This window comes from Saccopteryx leptura, chromosome 9 (assembly GCF_036850995.1).
Source record: "Saccopteryx leptura isolate mSacLep1 chromosome 9, mSacLep1_pri_phased_curated, whole genome shotgun sequence".
Taxonomy (NCBI): Eukaryota; Metazoa; Chordata; class Mammalia; order Chiroptera; family Emballonuridae; genus Saccopteryx; species Saccopteryx leptura.
Genome location: NC_089511.1, coordinates 76,333,805 through 76,352,275, shown reverse-complemented (window position 1 = coordinate 76,352,275; position 18,471 = coordinate 76,333,805). Strand labels below are relative to the sequence as shown.

Here is an 18,471-nt window from a genome sequence, read left to right as displayed (position 1 = left end):
ACAATAATGATATATCTGTGAACCAGAAAAACAGAGATGACAATGACAAAGGCAAATTTTACCAGTTGTGAAAGGTCTAATCTGGCATGCTTTCATGAGTAATAGGTAAGAGAAGACAGGATGGTAGCAATCTGTAATGATTCTTTATTTACCATATTTTTTGCTCCATAAGATGCACTTTTTCCCCCAAATGTGGAGAGGAAAATGCCTGTGCATCTTATGGAGCGAAAAATATGGTATTTTATTAAATATTTTAACACATTATTTGGTTCAGAATATTTTTTTTCTTATCTTCCTCCTTAAAACCCTAGGTGTGTCTTTTGGTCAGGTGCGTCTTCTGGAGCAAAAAATATGGTATTTTATAAGATACTTAGGAAGCTGCTCAGAAGTTTCGTACATACTGTATTCTAAATATTAACTTAGATTCCAGAATAGGGACCTTGGCCCTTACCCAATCCAGTTTCTTCAATTATTTTTATGAATAAATTTTACAAATCTGCTTCTGATTTTTTTCCCTTTCATCTCTGTACAGTCCAAGCACCAGCCCTGAATCAGCAACCCAGTCCTACCAGCCTAACAGACTGATCCTCTTCCCCTTAAGAAGACTCCCCTGGATTTATGAAAGCTTCAGCCCCACAGGCAGATTAAAATTGATTTATTTAACAATTACTTAAAAGCCAACAATGTGTCTGTCCCTCAGGAAATAATGAGACAGTGATTTCATTTTATTTTGATTAACAGAAATAATTCAAAGCACCAAGGAAGAAGCCAATGGGAAAGCTGAACTTATGACATTAAGCTCAACTGAGAACAGCTCTGCTGTCTCAACTGATTGGGGCTGGCTGGGGAGCATCCCAAGACTAACAAAGGGAGGACAAATAGCTTGCATTTGGCTTTCCCTCTAGCCCAGTTCTCCTCACTGGGCGTGGTTTTGCTACCCAAAGAACATGGGCTATGTCTGGGGACATTTTTGGTTGTTACAACTATGGAGGTTGGTGGTACTACTGACATTTAGTTGGTAGAGGCCAGGGATGCTGCTAAATACGATGTACAGGACGGCCCCCAGCAACAAAGAATATCTAGCTTGAAAAGGTGCCTAGGCTGGGAAACCCTATGCCTACTCTTTCGTAAGAATTAACATCCAATCTTCCCAGCAACAACAGCCTTCTTCCTTCAAGCTTGCCTAAAGAACCCGATATAGAAGAGGGGCTTTAAAAATTCTTAAGACACAGCTGGAGTTACCTGTGTTCTCTGATCGGTCTTGGAAAAAAGGAGTGGGCCCAAGCTTGTCTGAGAAGGGAAGCCTGATCCATGACAGAAACCTATGTATGACCCTCCTTGTATTAAATATAATGCCAGACATTACAGCCTAGCACTAAAGAGAAATGTGGGGAAGAAGAATACATTTTAGTCTGATAACAATTCAGAAAAAGAGAATCCTAAAGTAAAACTATTTCAAAGAAAGAAAATATCATGTCTACTGAACAAGGAAGGCTTGTTCTGAGCAACCAGGAATGAAAAATAATGTGAGATGGGTAATAGAAGAAAATAAGGCAGGGCAACAGAAGTGTTCAACTGGAGTGAAGAGAATCAAAAAGCCCTGTGAATAGGCAATTACAGGAAAGCAAAGCCTGGTCTCCTCCAGGTACAACGGACTCAGCTAAGCTGGATCCCTGAAACTGACAGAACATGATTAAACAATGAAATGATATAGAGGCCAAGACCTTTAGCTACTAAATCAATTCTGAAAACACAAAATGTCTTCAAGAACCCACAATGACAGACATAGCCACAAGGGGTTCCTGTGAACAGCAGAGTTCTCCAGGGGTGGCCATCTACCCAGATTGGAGGGGAGTCCCAACATCTGCTGGGGTCTCACCAAAAGGATTATCAACTCTGCCAAGAAATGGATGGAAACACAGGTGGTTGTGTGCGGAGGAGATGTGTACAGCTGCTCAATTCCCTGGAAGCGTGAGCACCTGCCAGACATTGGCTGGAGCTGCTGAACAAAGCTGATTGCTCCTGCCAAAGAAAGGAGAATTTACAAAAAGCTGAGGAGATCATAAATTCACTGGCGAATGTATCTGGTGCAGACAGGGATTTGGGGGAAGACAGAAAGTTAGTATGATAAAGTAGGAATTCACTATCAGTCTAAATGGTTACTTAATATATTATAGTTAGATAAACATTCCAAACCATGGAGGTATTTTAAAGAGCAGTCTGAATTTCAATACCAAAATTGAATATACTTTGCACCTTCTACAAACAATTCAGTAAATGTAACAATTAGAAATACTAAGTTTCAAAAACTGAGTTTTTTATTTACACCCGCTTACCTCAAATACTGAAAGGTCTTTCCTTCGGTAAATTTCATTTGCAGGAGGATGAAACCATCCACATTTCTTTGAGTGTCTTAACAAAATGTTTTTACTCTTCATATATTTAAGACAGAATTCACACAGGTAAAGCTTTGGTAATCTGTTAAAATTTTTAAATCAAAGATTTTTAGAGTGATTATACTTTTTAGGGGGAAATTAGATATTGTTCAATTTTCTCTATGCCATAGTAAGACTATATAACATCATTTGAAAGAAGCAGCTTCAAAAAAACAAAAACAAAAGGCCAGTAATAAAGAGAATGTACAAACCTTACATTATTTTTCAACATAATAATATGTGTTGCCTTAACTTTGTGAACAAATCATTTGTTTCCTTAGAAATGTTCTAAAGAAATAAAGGTTTTCAGAACTGGACCCACTACTCTAAAAATCAACAGTACGGCCTGACTTGTGGTGGCGCAGTGGATAAAGCGTCAACCTGTAAATGCTGAGGTCACCGGTTCGAAACCCTGGGCTTGCCTGGTCAAGGCACATATGGGAGTTGATGCTTCCAGCTCCTGCCCCCCTTCTCTCTCTGTCTCTCCTCTCTCTCTTTCTCTGTCTCTTCCTCTCCTCTCTAAAATGTATAAATAAATAAAAAAATTTTTTTAAATCAACAGTACGGCCCTGGCCGGTTGGCTCAGCGGTAGAGCGTCGGCCTAGCGTGCGGAGGACCCGGGTTCGATTCCTGGCCAGGGCACACAGGAGAAGCGCCCTTTTGCTTCTCCACCCCTCCGCTGCGCTTTCCTCTCTGTCTCTCTCTTCCCCTCCCGCAGCCAAGGCTCCATTGGAGCAAAGATGGCCCGGGCGCTGGGGATGGCTCTATGGCCTCTGCCTCAGGAGCTAGAGTGGCTCTGGTCGCAACATGGCGACGCCCAGGATGGGCAGAGCATCGCCCCCTGGTGGGCAGAGCGTCGCCCCTGGTGGGCGTGCCGGGTGGATCCCGGTTGGGCGCATGCGGGAGTCTGTCTGACTGTCTCTCCGTTTCCAGCTTCAGAAAAATGAAAAAAAAAAAAAAAATCAACAGTACGGACAGCATCCTGTCAGGTCACTGTGCGTATTTTTCAAATTTCAGATTTAATGTCATAGGTTCACAATAATATATGTGCTCAGTGGTGTAACTATAATAATCTTTTACTCAAAAAAAAAGTGAATTAGTTATTTTAAAAAATACTCTGCATAGTTATAAGTCTGAAGAATCCTACAATATAGTTGTTTGCACTTGTGCTTAGGGTGAGATAACTTCAAAGTTATCATAGTTACATATGGTCTAAAGCAGTAAGGGTAGCAAAGTCAAATGATCTTGCTTGTTTCTATCAATTCCACTGACTCTTGAGTAATATTAGACAAATAGCTTTCTCTCCCCTGTTGACTTTTTCTTTACTTTAAAAATTATAACATATTTTACTTGTACCCTATCATGCTTAAATGGATGTTGCTAGTATTTACACTAAAAATGTTTACAAGTACTTTCAAGGTTTTCGGGGTATAAGAATGGGAAGAAATAATTTGAGGAGAGTTAGATACAGACTAAGATAATAGTACTTTCAAATCTTGGACTTAGAGGCAAATTTTATTCAAAGCTCTGAGAACACATGACATGATTACCCATACAAATTATAGCACATTGGTGTTTGAAAACCATTGTTCAAAAACACAGAGCCAAGTGACATAAGTGGGGAAGAGAAACCAGGACTCCTGACAGTTTGCCACTTAGCTTCTAGAACACCCTCCCCATTCTCGCCAGTCAGATGATTAGCCAGACACTCACATGGTAGAGAAAGGGACAATATTTGTGGAAGATAAAAAGCAAATGTGTGATTACCAGAAATTCTGTAGGCTAAAAAATTTGAGAAGATACTAATAAAGTGTACCCTGATGTCCCTGTAGAATAAAATCTGCTCACAAGATACCCATTTTAAAATATATTAGTTCAAGACAATCTCACAGTTAATCTTAGTTCAAAACAGATGAGAATTCTAGTGCCATTATTTTCTCTTCATTTTCAATAAGTTAGTCACAGATGGCTTTAAAGATTTGGGGAAGGGTGTCTTAAGCTATGCACTCTGGCCTACATTCTCCCATTTTCCCCTCTTTTGCTACATTTTAATAAACAAACAACAACAACAACAACAAAAACCCCACAAAAATAAAATGCCAGAAATCAGAGACAAGAATAATTAGTTTCCTAAACTAACTAGGAAAAAGGCAACCGAGAAGAAACTTACCAAATCTTTTACACTGGCTACTATTTTTTCCTGACTTGGTTTCAGATACAAATAACATTTACCCAGTTATTTAAAGAGAAAAAGCCCGGTCTAGAAACTAAAAGGCAAAATTTACAATGCCTGTGTAAGGAGTGTGAGGAGCTTACAAAGAATAATGGATACCACAAAAAGATACTGGCAAAGTAATAGTTTTGAAATCACTAAAATCTATCAAAATTTATGCCCTGAAAATAATAAATTCCTGCTTTAGAATCAAGATTTTTCCTTCCTTGCCTGACCAGGCGGTGGCGCAGTGGATAGAGCGTCGGACTGGGATGCCGAGGACCCAGGTTCGAGACCCCGAGGTCGCCAGCTTGAGTGCAGGCTCATCTGGTTTGAGCAAAAGCTCACCAGCTTGGACCCAAGGTCGCTGGCTCGAGCAAGGGGTTACTCGGTCTGCTGAAGGCCCGCGGTCAAGGCACATATGAGAAAGCAATCAATGAACAACTACGGTGTCGCAATGAAAAACTAATGATCGATGCTTCTCATCTCTCTCTGTTCCTGTCTGTCTGTCTCTGTCTATCCCTCTCTCTGACTCTCTGTCTCTGTAAAAAAAAAAAAAAAAAAAAAAAAAAAAAAATTAAAAAAAAAAAAAAAGATTTTTCCTTCCTCACATATGACATTAAAGTTATACACCTGCAGGCTTACTCCATTACCTTGCATATTCCTGTGGGTAAGGCGAGGAGTACCAGGTTTGGATTTCATATTTTCCAAATTCTATTACAGAAGGGTACCGGCCACAGTCTTCCACTCCACTTTCACACTCTATTTTCTGTCAGAGGGAACGAAAAGAAAATAAATAAAATATAAGTATTAGATATTTCTTCACTTATATTTTGGTTCTTTCACCAGTGGATATGAAACCCTATCAAGACCAGAACCCTAATCTTAATTTTGAATTTTCATGTTGTTGAAAAAATATTATAGGCCTTGTGAAATAACCTTGTATAATATTTCTATATATACAAACCAATACCCTAAAAAACAGTATCACCAAGGTAGGATGAAAGGATGTAAAGACAAATGTTTGAAGAACTGAATTCAGTGATCTGAAATGGAAATTATTAAAAGATGACAAAGCTATTATTTGTCATCTTACTCCTGTGCAGTAAGCTAGCTACGCGAGGTTAAGGACTTTGCCTGCCTGAGTCACTGTGGAATTCTCAGTGTCCAGCACAGCGCCTGACACAGACAAGAAATGTTCTTGAATGAAAAAGCCAGTGTTGTTCCTTGCCAGTTGGCTCAGCAGAAGAGCGTTAGCCCAGTGTGTGGATGTCTTGGGTTCGATTCCCGGCCAGGGCACACAGGACAGGCACCCATCTGCTTCACCACCCCCCTTCGCCTTTTTCTCTGTCTCACTCTTCCCCTCCCATAGCCAAGGCTCCATTGGAGCAAAGTTGGCCCAGGCGCTGAGAATGGCTCCATGGCCTCTGCCTCAGGCACTAGAATGGCTCTGGTTGCAACGGCCCAGATGGGCAGAGCATCGCCCCCTAGTGGGCTTGCCCGGTGGATCCCAGTCAGGCACATGCGGAAGTCTCTCTGCCTACCTGCTTCTCACTACAGAAAAATAAAAAAAGAAGAAAAAGCCAGTGCTGGCAAGCTGGAAAGAAAGGGCTTTAGACTTAACAGTATCTTTCAGATAATGGTCTGCTTTTATCCTGTTATCTATGAATGCCAGAAGTAGGCTAAAAAAATGGTAATATTAAAAGGACTTCAGATCTCAAAGATTGGGAAAAATTTTGACATTTAACTTAGCCAAAGGAAAAACAATATAAGGCATACTGCTAGAGGCAAAATGAGGAATGGAAATATCCAATAGCCTGTAAAGTAGAAACCATCAAAGTATTTAGCCTAAGTGGCTGCTACTAAAAATAATGTTTAAGAGCCTATACATAGCCTCCTCCACCTAAAAACAGAAATGAGATGGTATAGGTAAGTTTATCCATGAGTATTGTGCCAAATGAATGTAGTGTATTGACATAAAAAAATTCACGATCCATAATAAATTTGTCTTTGAGAAGTCCAACAGCCTTACCTTTTAATATTTTGGTGACAGAAGCTTAGTAGAGTTGATATTTTAAGTAGAATAATTTAAAGACATCACTGGACAATAAAAGTGACTATAACTGATCATGCAACATAATACTGTCTTCATCAATGCCAAAGAGTTAAGATTATGAGACATTTTTCATCTGGCTGGACGTCTGTGTTGGCAGAAACACTGGTAAATTTAAAAGTGATGTTCTTCTTTTCGTTAATGATTTTAAATTGCTATTTTCTAAATTTGAGCAAAAATAATCAAAATTCTATTCCTTCACAACTAGAAGGTGTTTTTCAAAATCTGCCTCAACTGCTACTCTGGTATATTCTGTGAGACCAGCTGAGCGCTAGCAAGTTTTAAGAGTGAACATCACTCTACAAAGTGTTTGCTTTCTAATGTACAGTCAACCAAAATGGCCAAGATCTCAGTTAAAGAACCACAAAGGATTTGAGGGGGAGTCTCTATAAAATCAAAGTGGTAATTTCATAATAACCATAACTTAAAAAGTCACACATTACCCTTGTTACAATAACGTGGTATTCTGGCCTTACCTCCCAAGAGAGTCCCTGGGCCTGCTTAAAAACATCCAGATCCTCTTCAGTAACAGTATCCTTGTTTCCAATCACATTTATATCTGTACTTTCTTGTTTGATGCTTATTTTGATTTCAGTATCTGTCATTTAAAACCAGCAGAAAGTATCTTCACTGACTTGAATCATGAATAACCACCGTATATTACCAAAACGGTACCAAATTAGCATAGTGGGTAACTAGAGATTTTTTTTTTAAAAGCTTAATAAGTTTTTACAGCTAAGCACTGCTCAAAGAGCCAGCAAGTATCCTTCCCTTGCTGCACCCAATTTTTTATTTGAATAAAAAATTGTTACTGTCATCTTCTTATAGCTTCAATAAATAAATGAGGGAAAGTCAGAGCAACACAAAGCAAAATCAGAATTTTCAACCAAGATTAGAAGTCTAGTTACAGAACTCCAATTACCACATTTGCGATAATAAAATCTACCACTTTGTCCAAATGACACATTTTTGTTTTGTTTTGTTTTTTTTGTTTTATAAAGGGTAGCACGTGTAACGGGCAAATCTGTTAAATGAAATTATGAAATCAGTTTTCTCCCTATGGTGAATACACACACAGACACACTCACATCCAAAAGCACACCTCACAGAATCACAGATCAGGAAGCAGGATGAACTTGGTCATGAGAAAGCAATGGAGCAGAGGAGAGCGAGGAGCTGAAGGCCCCCCTGGTGGAGGCACTGACAACGTGCACGACCCAACAGCGCTGCGGCTGAGGAGGCGGCACGGGAAAGGACACGGCAGAAGCGTGACAGTGGCTACTCATGCAGGACTACAGAGCCATAAGCAACGCTACGAAGGCATCTGGGGGTCCTAGTGTCACTACGAATGGAAATAAATAATAAAAGGTGGGAGAGTATTAGTTGGAAAAACAACATTTTGGAGGTTTAGTCAGCATTAGAAAAAGGTCAAAGTTTCACTATTTCTGTATGAAAGTGAAGTGAGAACAAGAGAAATAGCTAAGACCTATGTGACAAATAGGAGCTGATTTATTTATTCTTTTCGAGGTTGGGGAGGAAGGGACGGGACGCAGGTTTGGTTGGAGCTTTGACCTTTTGCTTACCATCATCCTGATCAGGTTTAATCCTTCCGTCTGTCAAGCTCCCCTTCCCTGGTGAGGGGGTCCCCATCTGAGGGGTCACTTTATATTTTAATCTGCCTAGCATCCTGTGCTTTTTAAGGAAAGTTGTTCGCTTGAAGTGAGCAATTGCTTTAAAAATACGTCCTCTAGCCATCCCCCAGCTAGAGGAGGAGGAGTGAGAAATAAACCTACTTCTAATATCTCTTTTTCCAAAGAAATGGGCTTTAGATTTTGCCGTGGAAGATAATTCAGTTTTACGACGCATACGTTTGGGTGGTGCATAACTTGGGTGTCCCTTTTTTCGAGACTGTCCCTGAGTGGTATAGATATGAGAAAGTCCATCAAAGAGTGCCTTCAGCTGGCTGTTATTAGTAAGACTGCTAAAGGAGGGCACACTGGACTGGCTGGAAGAACTCTGGGGAGAGGTAGAAGAAGTAGAGGTGATGGACTTTTGTGAACTGGGGCTCTGACCAGAGATGGGGGCTGGGGGTGGAAGTGAAGAAGGTGGAGGTTTTAGCTTTTGTGTGGTACCTGTAGCCAACACATGAGAAGTGCATGACTGTTTCTGAGAGACCTTTTTCCTTGGACGATAGTGCTTTGAAAAGTCTATTATTTCACCTCGTGATCTGCGACCATCAGGTGATGGTGTAAAAAACTTAGTAAGGCCATCAATGAGCCCTTTGGTTTTCTTGTTAACTTTAAGTGTAGAGGCAGAAATGTAGGTGGAGGTGGTGGTGATTTTGGTGGTGGCACCAGGCCGAGTGGGGTCTGTAACAGCCAATCTGCTGCTTGAGTCCTTCCCAGATGCAGCATGACCAGATGAAGGTGTGGTACAGACTTTAGTCTTTTGACCCCTACCAGGTGACCCCCTTCCTGTGAATGCATTCATGGATCCTTCATCACTGGTAACAGACCTAGGCAAAAATTTAGAGAATAGTATCAGCATTTAATAATAGAATTATAAAGGTATCTCAAACAAATTTATAGCAACTAGATGCATTCAATGTGCTTAAACTTAAGAAACTGAGTTGCAACCCTAGGAACTGCTCTCATGTGTGAGCCTCCACCTAGATGTCTCACTGTGGAAACAGCAGCGACATGTGCATGTCACTCAAGACTCTCCCAGGGCCCATCCCACAGGTACTGGAAGAATCCACGGGTACCCAAGGGCAATAAATATAAGAAAAATTTTAAGAGACTGATAGAATACCCAATGCTTTCATTATAATTAAATAAAAATATTATACTCTGTGTTGTCCAAGTAATTATGACTTCCTGAAATGTCTTTTTAAAAATATTAAAGGAAATAAGTCATAGTATCTAGAAGCGAAAAAATAAGCTTATCTACTCTCTAGTTAGAAGCAACTTTAACTCAATTGGAAAATTTATATAAATAGAATTTGGGTATATCTATAAATTAGTAAGGTTTTTTAATTTATTTTATTTTTAAAGAAAACGCTAAAAAATACCCTCTTCCTCGTAGTAGTTTATGCTTAGGACGATAACCAACAATACTCTCTGAGTAAAGGAGACAATTAATAACAGCATAAAATATTGCTGAAAAAAGAACAACAATAGCAAAAAACTGAAGAAATGATTAAAGGAAAGCTACAGCAGGTCAAACATGACATGGAAAGTCTGGTGAAGCAGCAGCACATTTACCATGTTCATTATCAGACACGTGGCATCAGAATGTTTGTACACTGGTTCTGACCACTATTTCAGTTCGCTTGATGCTGGTTCTGCCTATAAAGCTGTGTGGTCAACAGAGACTGGGGGTCACACTCCGCTCACAACAGCTGCTTACAGGACGGGCAGCTGCCTGCCTTCACCTCAGGCTAGGGCTTAGAAAGCTACTCATTTTGGAGCAGAATTTTATACAATAGAAATATTTGCATGTGAATTACAGCCCAAGAATGCACTTTAAAAATTTTTAGCTGAAGGCTAATAATGAAGAAATGGAAGCCTGAAAATGATATGATAAGAATTAGAAAAATATCTTAAATGATTACAAATAGAAGAGAACATTTTTGGGGTTATCTTGTACATCAAGACTTAATGAACAAGTTCAGCAGTCCTCAGAAGGGCAGGCTGCTATAGATCAACTGGGTGAGCTACTAGACTCATCTGGGGCGGCTCAACCACCAGGAGGAGCTTTTGCCTGACGCCACCTATTCAGCCAAATCAGGTTAACACTGGAGATCTCTAGTGTCACGGTGAGGGCTACCAATAAACAACTCATCCAGGCTAAAATGTTTCGCATTAGAATGCAGCCTTTGGACTGTATCTGGAATCGATTGCCCAGAAAGGATAATATGCTTATAAAGCATGTACAAAGGAAAACTCCCTAGACTGTCTTAAAAATTCCTAAGCTCAAAGGACAATTTTGGACAAACAAAAAGTTAGGATTGGTGCCAGATGCAATTTTCAGCTGTGTCCTTTGTTTAGAAAGTTTATATCCTAATTTGGTTTTTTTAATTGGGCCCTGAGGATACAGTCCCATTTCAAGAACAATGCTTATACAGGATGAATGCAAAAACATATAATTTCTACTTCAAATGACGCTAATATGAAAGATTTTGTTCATAAATACATTTCATGTTTGCCTCCAGAAATTAACAAATATTCCATTTAAAAATGTCTACCAGTTAAAGGGTTTTCATAAAGATTCACAGAAAACTTTAGAAAAGATCACACATTTTCTATTTCTCCTTTGAGGGATAAAGGTGCAGGAGGATACTGTTTTTCTGAAAGTAGGTAATATAACGAATTGCTTCAGATAGAATTAGGGGGAAAGAGTAAGCAAGTAAGATACCTGGTGTTTGTTTAGGGTATGTGTAGAACACCTTATTCAGTCTTGTAGCATAGCGACCCTTTCTAGAACTGGGCAATGGTCTTACTCATAGAACTGTTTCAGACATGCAAGTCTACTGACTTCATTCCTCACACCTTACTTACTGCTGAGAGTCAAAACCCTCCTCTGTACAGGTTTTACAGAACACATGCATTCCACTTCTTATCTTTCCTCTACTTTTCCAAGTCACTCCTGTGAAATGTTCTACTGGGCTGTAATGCAACTACAGTATATGGCAAAGGCTACCAGAAATGGGGTTATCGTAACAGACCTGCAGACCACAGTGAATTGTTATTTTGTATGTACTGTATGTCTGCATACATTCACACATACCAAATGGTTCTGCCTGTCTCGCTGGAGACAAACATGAAGACAATCATTTGCAGGTTTCTCAGGTCACATTTCATAAAAGGGAGCTTAAGAAGTTATTATACTAAATTACCACCAGAAAAAAGAAGTATTTTTCTAAAATGTTATCGAAAGTGACAAAAGAGATTCACTACAGACAAATCCCTCTCTTGTTTTAAAGTCCCCATATAAATATTTATATAATGAAGCTCTTCTAATGTTCCTTCCGCCAGTAACAGTGGGCCGAATGACTGTTTTCAGTTCTGAACAGTCTGCCTCCATCCTGCTGCTTGGAAAAGGTCTCTAAGCATCACAGCTACTGCCAACAGAAAACCCTAAAATACCAATTCTAATTAAAAATGCTATTATCAGAAAATTTCCAGTTTATATAACAGAAGTAGCCCCATCCCTTTAGTTTATAAAAATGATGATAAAAACTTAATGGGACTTAAGGGGGTTACAATCACCCATATTTTAAAGCACAAGAGAAAGGTTTCTTTTTGATAAGATCTCAACCTACAACAATCGTTGCTTTAATTTGTTTTTCGGTCGTCCAATGGGTTTTGCATATCGTCGTTTTATTTGTGCAGCTTTTTCATGAAGTAGTTTTCTTCCCTTTTTCTTTGGTCTGCAGACTTGGCAAATCCACATCCCTGAATTAATACATACAAGACAAAAATATTTTAATATTTCATTTTAGGACAGAGGTTAAATGTAAACTGTAGCTATAAAAGCTGCCCAAGGCTGCCTGTCTGCAGAACGTAACTCCAGGCAGCTCCCTCCCTCCTGTCAGACTCTTCAGGAAGCCATCATCAAAAGCCAGTTTTCCCCATCCAGGTGGTAAGAGCAGAGGGCAGCAGTCTCAGGACCTCTCCATAAGGCCTTTCCAACACTGTCATAGCCTCCCTCCACCACCTAAACACACAGAAAAACCTGATCCTGTCAGATACTATACAGCTTTTGATCTGAGTAAAACATTTTCAAGTCAATCAGTTTTTAGCATGTCTGGAAAAAAGTATTTATTTTATCATCTTTCTGGAAATTTTTCACACTAAAGAAAACTATCAGAATAAAATATAATGTTTAAATTAAAACTTAAAAATTTTCAGTATTATGGAACTACAATAATTAAAGCTATACACTGGCCTAGGGAAATAGGTCAACAGATAAAAATTGAAAGACCAGAACACTGAAATGTCTAGAAAAGTTTAGCATATGAAAAAGGTTTTATTTCAAATCAGTGGTGAATGGATAAGATGATTTAATAAGTGGAGATGGGAACAAACAACCATCTATCTGGTAAGGAAAAGAATTATTTCCTATCCTTTACAAAAATAAATTCTAGGCCAGTAAATATTATAATAAAATTAAATATTACAAATACCAAAAAAAATACATGGATATTTATATAACTAATCATTACTGACATTTAAGACTGAAGCATAAAGAAAAAGATTCATGGATTTAATTGCATAAAAATATAAGAGCTCCTGAAAATCTCAAAAAATGGTGAAAACCCCAATAGAAAAGCAATAAATGGATTAAAAAAAGTCATTTTACAAAGATGATAACCATATCAAACACAAAAATGTTCAATCTTACTACTGAAAGAAGAAACATTATCAGACATCTTTTCTCTATTATCTAATTGGTAAAAATTTAAAATAAGAACACTGTATTTCATTGAATGTAATAAAACTACTAACTTAGCCTGACCAGGCGGTGGCGCAGTGGATAGAGCGTCGGACTGGGATGCCGAGGACCCAGGTTCGAGACCCCGAGGTTGCCAGCTTGAGCACAGACTCATCTGGTTTGAGCAAAAGCTCACCAGCTTGGACCCAAGGTCGCTGGCTCGAGCAAGGGGTTACTCGGTCTGCTGAAGGCCCGCGGTCAAGGCACATATGAGAAAGCAATCAATGAACAACTAAGGTGTCGCAATGTGCACAAAAAACTAATGATTGATGCTTCTCATTCTCCGTTCCTGTCTGTCTGTCCCTGTCTATCCCTCTCTCTGACTCTCTCTCTGTCTCTAAAAAAAACAAAACAAAAACAACAACAACAAAAACTACTAACTTAAAAAGATGCATCTGATTTCAAAGATATTAAAATGTTTTTTAAAAAGTGTATCTTAGACTCAATGCAATAAAGTAATCATGAGTGTTGGTCATAATATAGGGAAACAGGTATTCTCCTACATTGGTGGTCATTCTGAAAACTTATACAACTTTTCATGTACACAGCCTTTGATCCAGCAAATTTATCTTAAGGCAATAATTGTAACAAACTATAGAAATGATCCCTGAAAGTATAGTCTTAAGGCAATAATTGTAGATGGAAAAAATTGGAAACATTTGTAATGTCCACCATAGGTGATTGGTTAAATAATGCGTATTTTTATACATGGGGTCACAAAATCATATATGTTCAGAAACCACTCAGGTATGTTAATACATGAGACTGAAGCAAGCTGGGATGTAACACAACAGGGAACAGGGGCAAACTGGAGCAGACATACTATACCTAAAGAATGTCAATTCAAAAATTTAAAAATATTTTACCAGCTCTCAAGTAATGTATTTAGAGAAGTCTTAAGTGTTTATATATATATTTATATATAACCAACAAAGCACATCAGGCCCATAATCAGCTATACTACGGAGCTCAACACACTCACTGAAAACTATAACTGTTCCATTATTGTTAAGAAGGAAAAAAATTACAAAAACATATAGAGAACGTTCGACTTCTTTTTAAAAGGGTATATGGGGACAGAGAAGGAATTTCTAATTGATTTTTCTTTTTATTCCTGTTTGTCAATCTATGTTTTCTAAATCTTTTCACAATGAAAATGTACACATTTTGTAATAATAAGGCAAAGTTATTTTTAATGTTTAATATATTATAAAATGAGAAAAGGAGACTAAGCTAGGCTTGCTTACATAATCAATAGAGATGAAAAACCTTATTTTGTATGGATATACCCATATAAGATAGATCTGATGCTCATGTCCAAAGTATCAACCTATAGCCAAGAACATGGAGACGGCTCCTGCTGCAGAGCTTTGCAGTTATCGTTACCATCATCGAAAATGGGTAATTTCTTACCTCTGAACACAGTACTCGATAACATGGACAATGCCTGAAACTTCTGACCTAACTAATCTCAACTTGTTCTAGTAAAGAAACAGTTTTGGGAGAGGAATGGTCTTGTTATCCCTGTATTTGAATTAGTCTTTATTATATCCATTATCCTCAAACTAAATGTTTTTACACTCTTCTGGTCATAACCTGTGCCAAATCCGTAAGTACAAAGGAAGGTGGAAGAGGTTAAAAAAGGCTAGGGAACCTGTCTACCCCTGAGCTGTCAGACAGCAGGACAAGGCTAATGAGGATGTAATAAAACACATTTTAAATATGATTTAAAAATTCACCTTTTGGCATTCTGGAAAGTGGGGGGTCACAGCACTCCATATGGAATCCTCTGTCACAGGAGTCACAAAAAAGCATATTATCCTGTAATGTAACATATTAGAGACTAATTGAGACTGAAACCAACTGTAAAAGGCCAAAAATTCTTATGCTATCCAATTAACAGTTATAAAATATAATGAAGGAACACCATGATCAATGTTGAAATTTTTTATGTGTATTTAAAAGTTTAAAAGAATATAGCAGATAGTGTACAGAAAATAAAAACTGTAACAATGAAAACTAACAATTTACCTGGAGCTGGAAACCGAAGGGCATACTTACTGCATTTTTGCCTTGGATTCTACACGCACTACACGTCTTGCATTCAATGCACTGCCACCTTAAGGCCTTCACATTTGTTGTTAGTTCAGGACAAAATTTCAAACAGGATGGGTGCCCTATAAGAAAAAAAAACAAATTGCTTTATGAGAATGGTGCCTTGCTTTTTTCATTTCCTAACATTTAGTGGATAGTGATATTGTCAGCCAAAGAACCTTAGATTAGAAAATCCAAATTATGCTTTCCTTTCTGCTCCCCCCTCCCCCATATGTATCAGAGTGACTACACAAATGTTTTCTCCTAAGAGAAGCTGGGAAAATTTATCCCAATTCCAATCACAAGTCTTGGAGAACCTGAAGACAACAAGTGTTTAGACTACGTTCTCACTTCTGCGCCTTCTGGTAAATCTCCTGCTCACCACCATCATCAACCACCATCTACCCAATGTTTTCTGCCAGATTGTGAGTGGGGTGTGGAAGTTCAAACAATTCCTGATCTCTGTGTGTAATGAAATCATAAAACTTAAAAACAGCAGTTAGCTAAATAAAAAACCGGGGCTGCTTAACATAACATAACAACTACAAATACCAAAAAAAAAGAGAAAGAAGAAAGAAGAAAGAAGAAAGAAGAAGAAGAAGAAGAAGAAGAAGAAGAAGAAGAAGAAGGAAGAAGAAGGAAGAAGAAGGAAGAAGAAGAAGAAGAAGAAGAAGAAGAAGAAGAAGAAGAAGAAGAAGAAGAAGAAGAAGAAGAAAAATTCAATAGTAAACAAAGAATATCCCATTGCTGAAATATACAAAGAAGATACTGTTGCCATCTGGACCCCCAAGTCTCTTAATTTAAATTCTAGAAGTAGGAACAGAAACAGTGAATTTGAGAGTTCAGATGCTGAAAGATTCAGGTCAGATGGAATATGCCAAGAAGCATGTCCTCAGCAGGTTCCCCCATCTGTGTGAGTGTCCAGCTTCTCCACACAGTTTGGGGCACACTTTCCATCTAAAGCTCTCACTTCACACGGGAAAACCGAGACCCCAAGGGGCCATGTGTGCAAGCCAGCCAGCTGGGCTGTGCTCACTAATAAATAATAGACTCCTCCAAAAGGTTTGGGATATTCTTGAGAAGGCAATTCAATTTAAAATCTGATGGTCTTTTGCCTGACCAGGCGGTGATACAGTGGACAGAGTGTCGGACTGGGATGCGGAGGACCCAGGTTCGAGACCCTGAGGTCGCCAGTTTGAGCGCAGGGGGCTCATCTAGTTTGAGCAAGGCTCACCAACTTGCGTCCAAGGTTGCTGGCTGCTGGCTTGAACAAGGGGTCACTCAGTCTGCTGTAGCCACCCAGTCAAGGCACATATAAGAGATCAATCAATGAACAACTAAGGAATCGCAACGAAGAATTGATGTTTCTCATCTCTCTCTCTTCCTGTCTGTCTGTCCCTATCTGTCCCTCTCTCTCACTCTCTCCACCTCTACCACAAAAAGAAAAACAAAAACAAGAAAAACCCCAAAACTGATGGTCTTTTACATAAACCTGAGAACTCCAAACTTGATTTTATTTTTCTAAATCTGGTCTTAAAATAGTAAGAACATTAGTAAATCCCATGTGAAAGAACTTATAACCAAGCTGCAAAAGAAAGCTGAGGGGTAATAAAAAAAGCAGATTCTGCAATTTCAAAACTGTTTTATAATTTCCTGACTTTGGCAGGCTCATTGTTTAAATATGTATTTTGGGTTGCTGCCAAAAAGGTCCTCCCTCCCTAAAGCTTAACAGGTGCTTCATAAAATTCCATCCACCAGGAGTTTTGGCTTTTTGAAGTAAAAACATTCAAAATCAATCATCAATATCGTTAATAAAAGCATACTATTCCTGAATTTAAAACAAAAAACTAAACATCTGTATTTAAGATGTTGAGCAAATAAAATGTTGTCATAGGAGTATGACCTCAGGCAGGAGAGACACCCAGGCAGATGCATTTAACCTATGACACCATTCTTTTACAAGGGCTTCTCTCATTCAAATACATGTGGGGGGAACGTTGAAATATCTAAAAATGGTATCAATCACCTCTTTCTGCTCAGGAACAGCAAAGACAGCTTACTTGTCGACCTTAAGAAGTATACTCCAAAGGGGGAAGGAAGAAGCCTACTTTGATCCAGGGTCCCCCCCCCCCTTATATAGTGAAGGGGGTAAAAACTCAAGTTTTAAAGAACAGCAATTTAAATTCCACCCTTAAAATGGGTCCCCATCAGCTTAAAAGTATACCATTTATTTCCCTTTTTCTCCTTTTTTATTACTTCCTGTAAGTCATACATCACTAGCACATATGACCTCAATTTCATGCACTAAATTTTTCTCTACATTAAAATCTGCTTTTGTACTCTGTAGCTTAATTTTCAGCAACTAAGGTAATTCACATCATTTTATAGCTTGCTATTCTCACAGATATCCTATGAAAAATACTTTTTAATGATCGTATATTTTGAAAAACTTATGGATCTCAGTCACTTTTAATCAAGAGTATGGAATATTCTTCCTCTTATTACTTTCACTCATTTTAAGCAATATTATATCTCAACTACTACCATTTAATCTACCCTATCAAATTCTAAAATCTTCAGTCTATCTTTCCTTTAGGCAGCAGTCTAACCTTTATTTAGCTCAAGAGGATTGGCCAGAGAACCCTGCCAGCTCTAAATTTCTGTCATTCTGGTAAGGGATGCTGAGGGATGAAGAAATATTTCTACTTTGTTTTCTCATGGCCAACTTACCGTAGCACAAAGGACTGGAACTGAGTCTTGATATTACTAATACACAACTATAGTAGTCAGATAAGGGACAACAATACAATTGACAATGTAATTCCCTATCTCCCATTTAGCCATTCTTCTCAATAATTTCCTCTAAAATTCAGGTTCATGGTGTTTTGTCTTTCTGGAATTTGGTTTACTTTTGTGGTTTGCAATTTATCAGATTTAAGATCATAATAATATATTCATTCCCTCATTCATTCTTATTACAAATACATACTAGGCACTAGTAGCTTATAACAGTTATATCTAACAAAACCAAAGGAATACTGCTTAAATTAAATAAGTACCAATGAGACCACAGACCAGAAGAAATGATTTCTGAAGGAAGTACTGTGGGAGAAAGAAAACAC

At 38.4% G+C, this 18,471-nt stretch overlaps 1 protein-coding gene and 1 pseudogene across 7 annotated transcripts in view; both read right to left on the bottom strand.

Annotated features, from left to right (window-relative positions):
• The window catches only part of KAT6B (lysine acetyltransferase 6B), a 207,508-nt gene that overhangs the window by 48,238 nt on the left and 140,799 nt on the right, over positions 1-18,471 (bottom strand). For 5 of the 7 annotated variants that reach the window (XM_066349991.1, XM_066349988.1, XM_066349990.1 and 2 more), the window contains exons 5-11: positions 15,317-15,432; positions 14,995-15,076; positions 12,084-12,216; positions 8,344-9,275; positions 7,237-7,358; positions 5,301-5,416; positions 2,337-2,478 (exon numbers count right to left, since the gene is read on the bottom strand). In XM_066349991.1, the coding sequence (XP_066206088.1) occupies positions 2,337-2,478; positions 5,301-5,416; positions 7,237-7,358; positions 8,344-9,275; positions 12,084-12,216; positions 14,995-15,076; positions 15,317-15,432 (1,643 nt within the window). The remainder of the gene's footprint in view (positions 1-2,336; positions 2,479-5,300; positions 5,417-7,236; positions 7,359-8,343; positions 9,276-12,083; positions 12,217-14,994; positions 15,077-15,316; positions 15,433-18,471) is intronic. The other 2 variants (XM_066349994.1, XM_066349995.1) reach the window with 2 other exon arrangements.
• LOC136381576 (small nucleolar RNA U3) lies at positions 13,766-13,878 on the bottom strand (annotated as a pseudogene).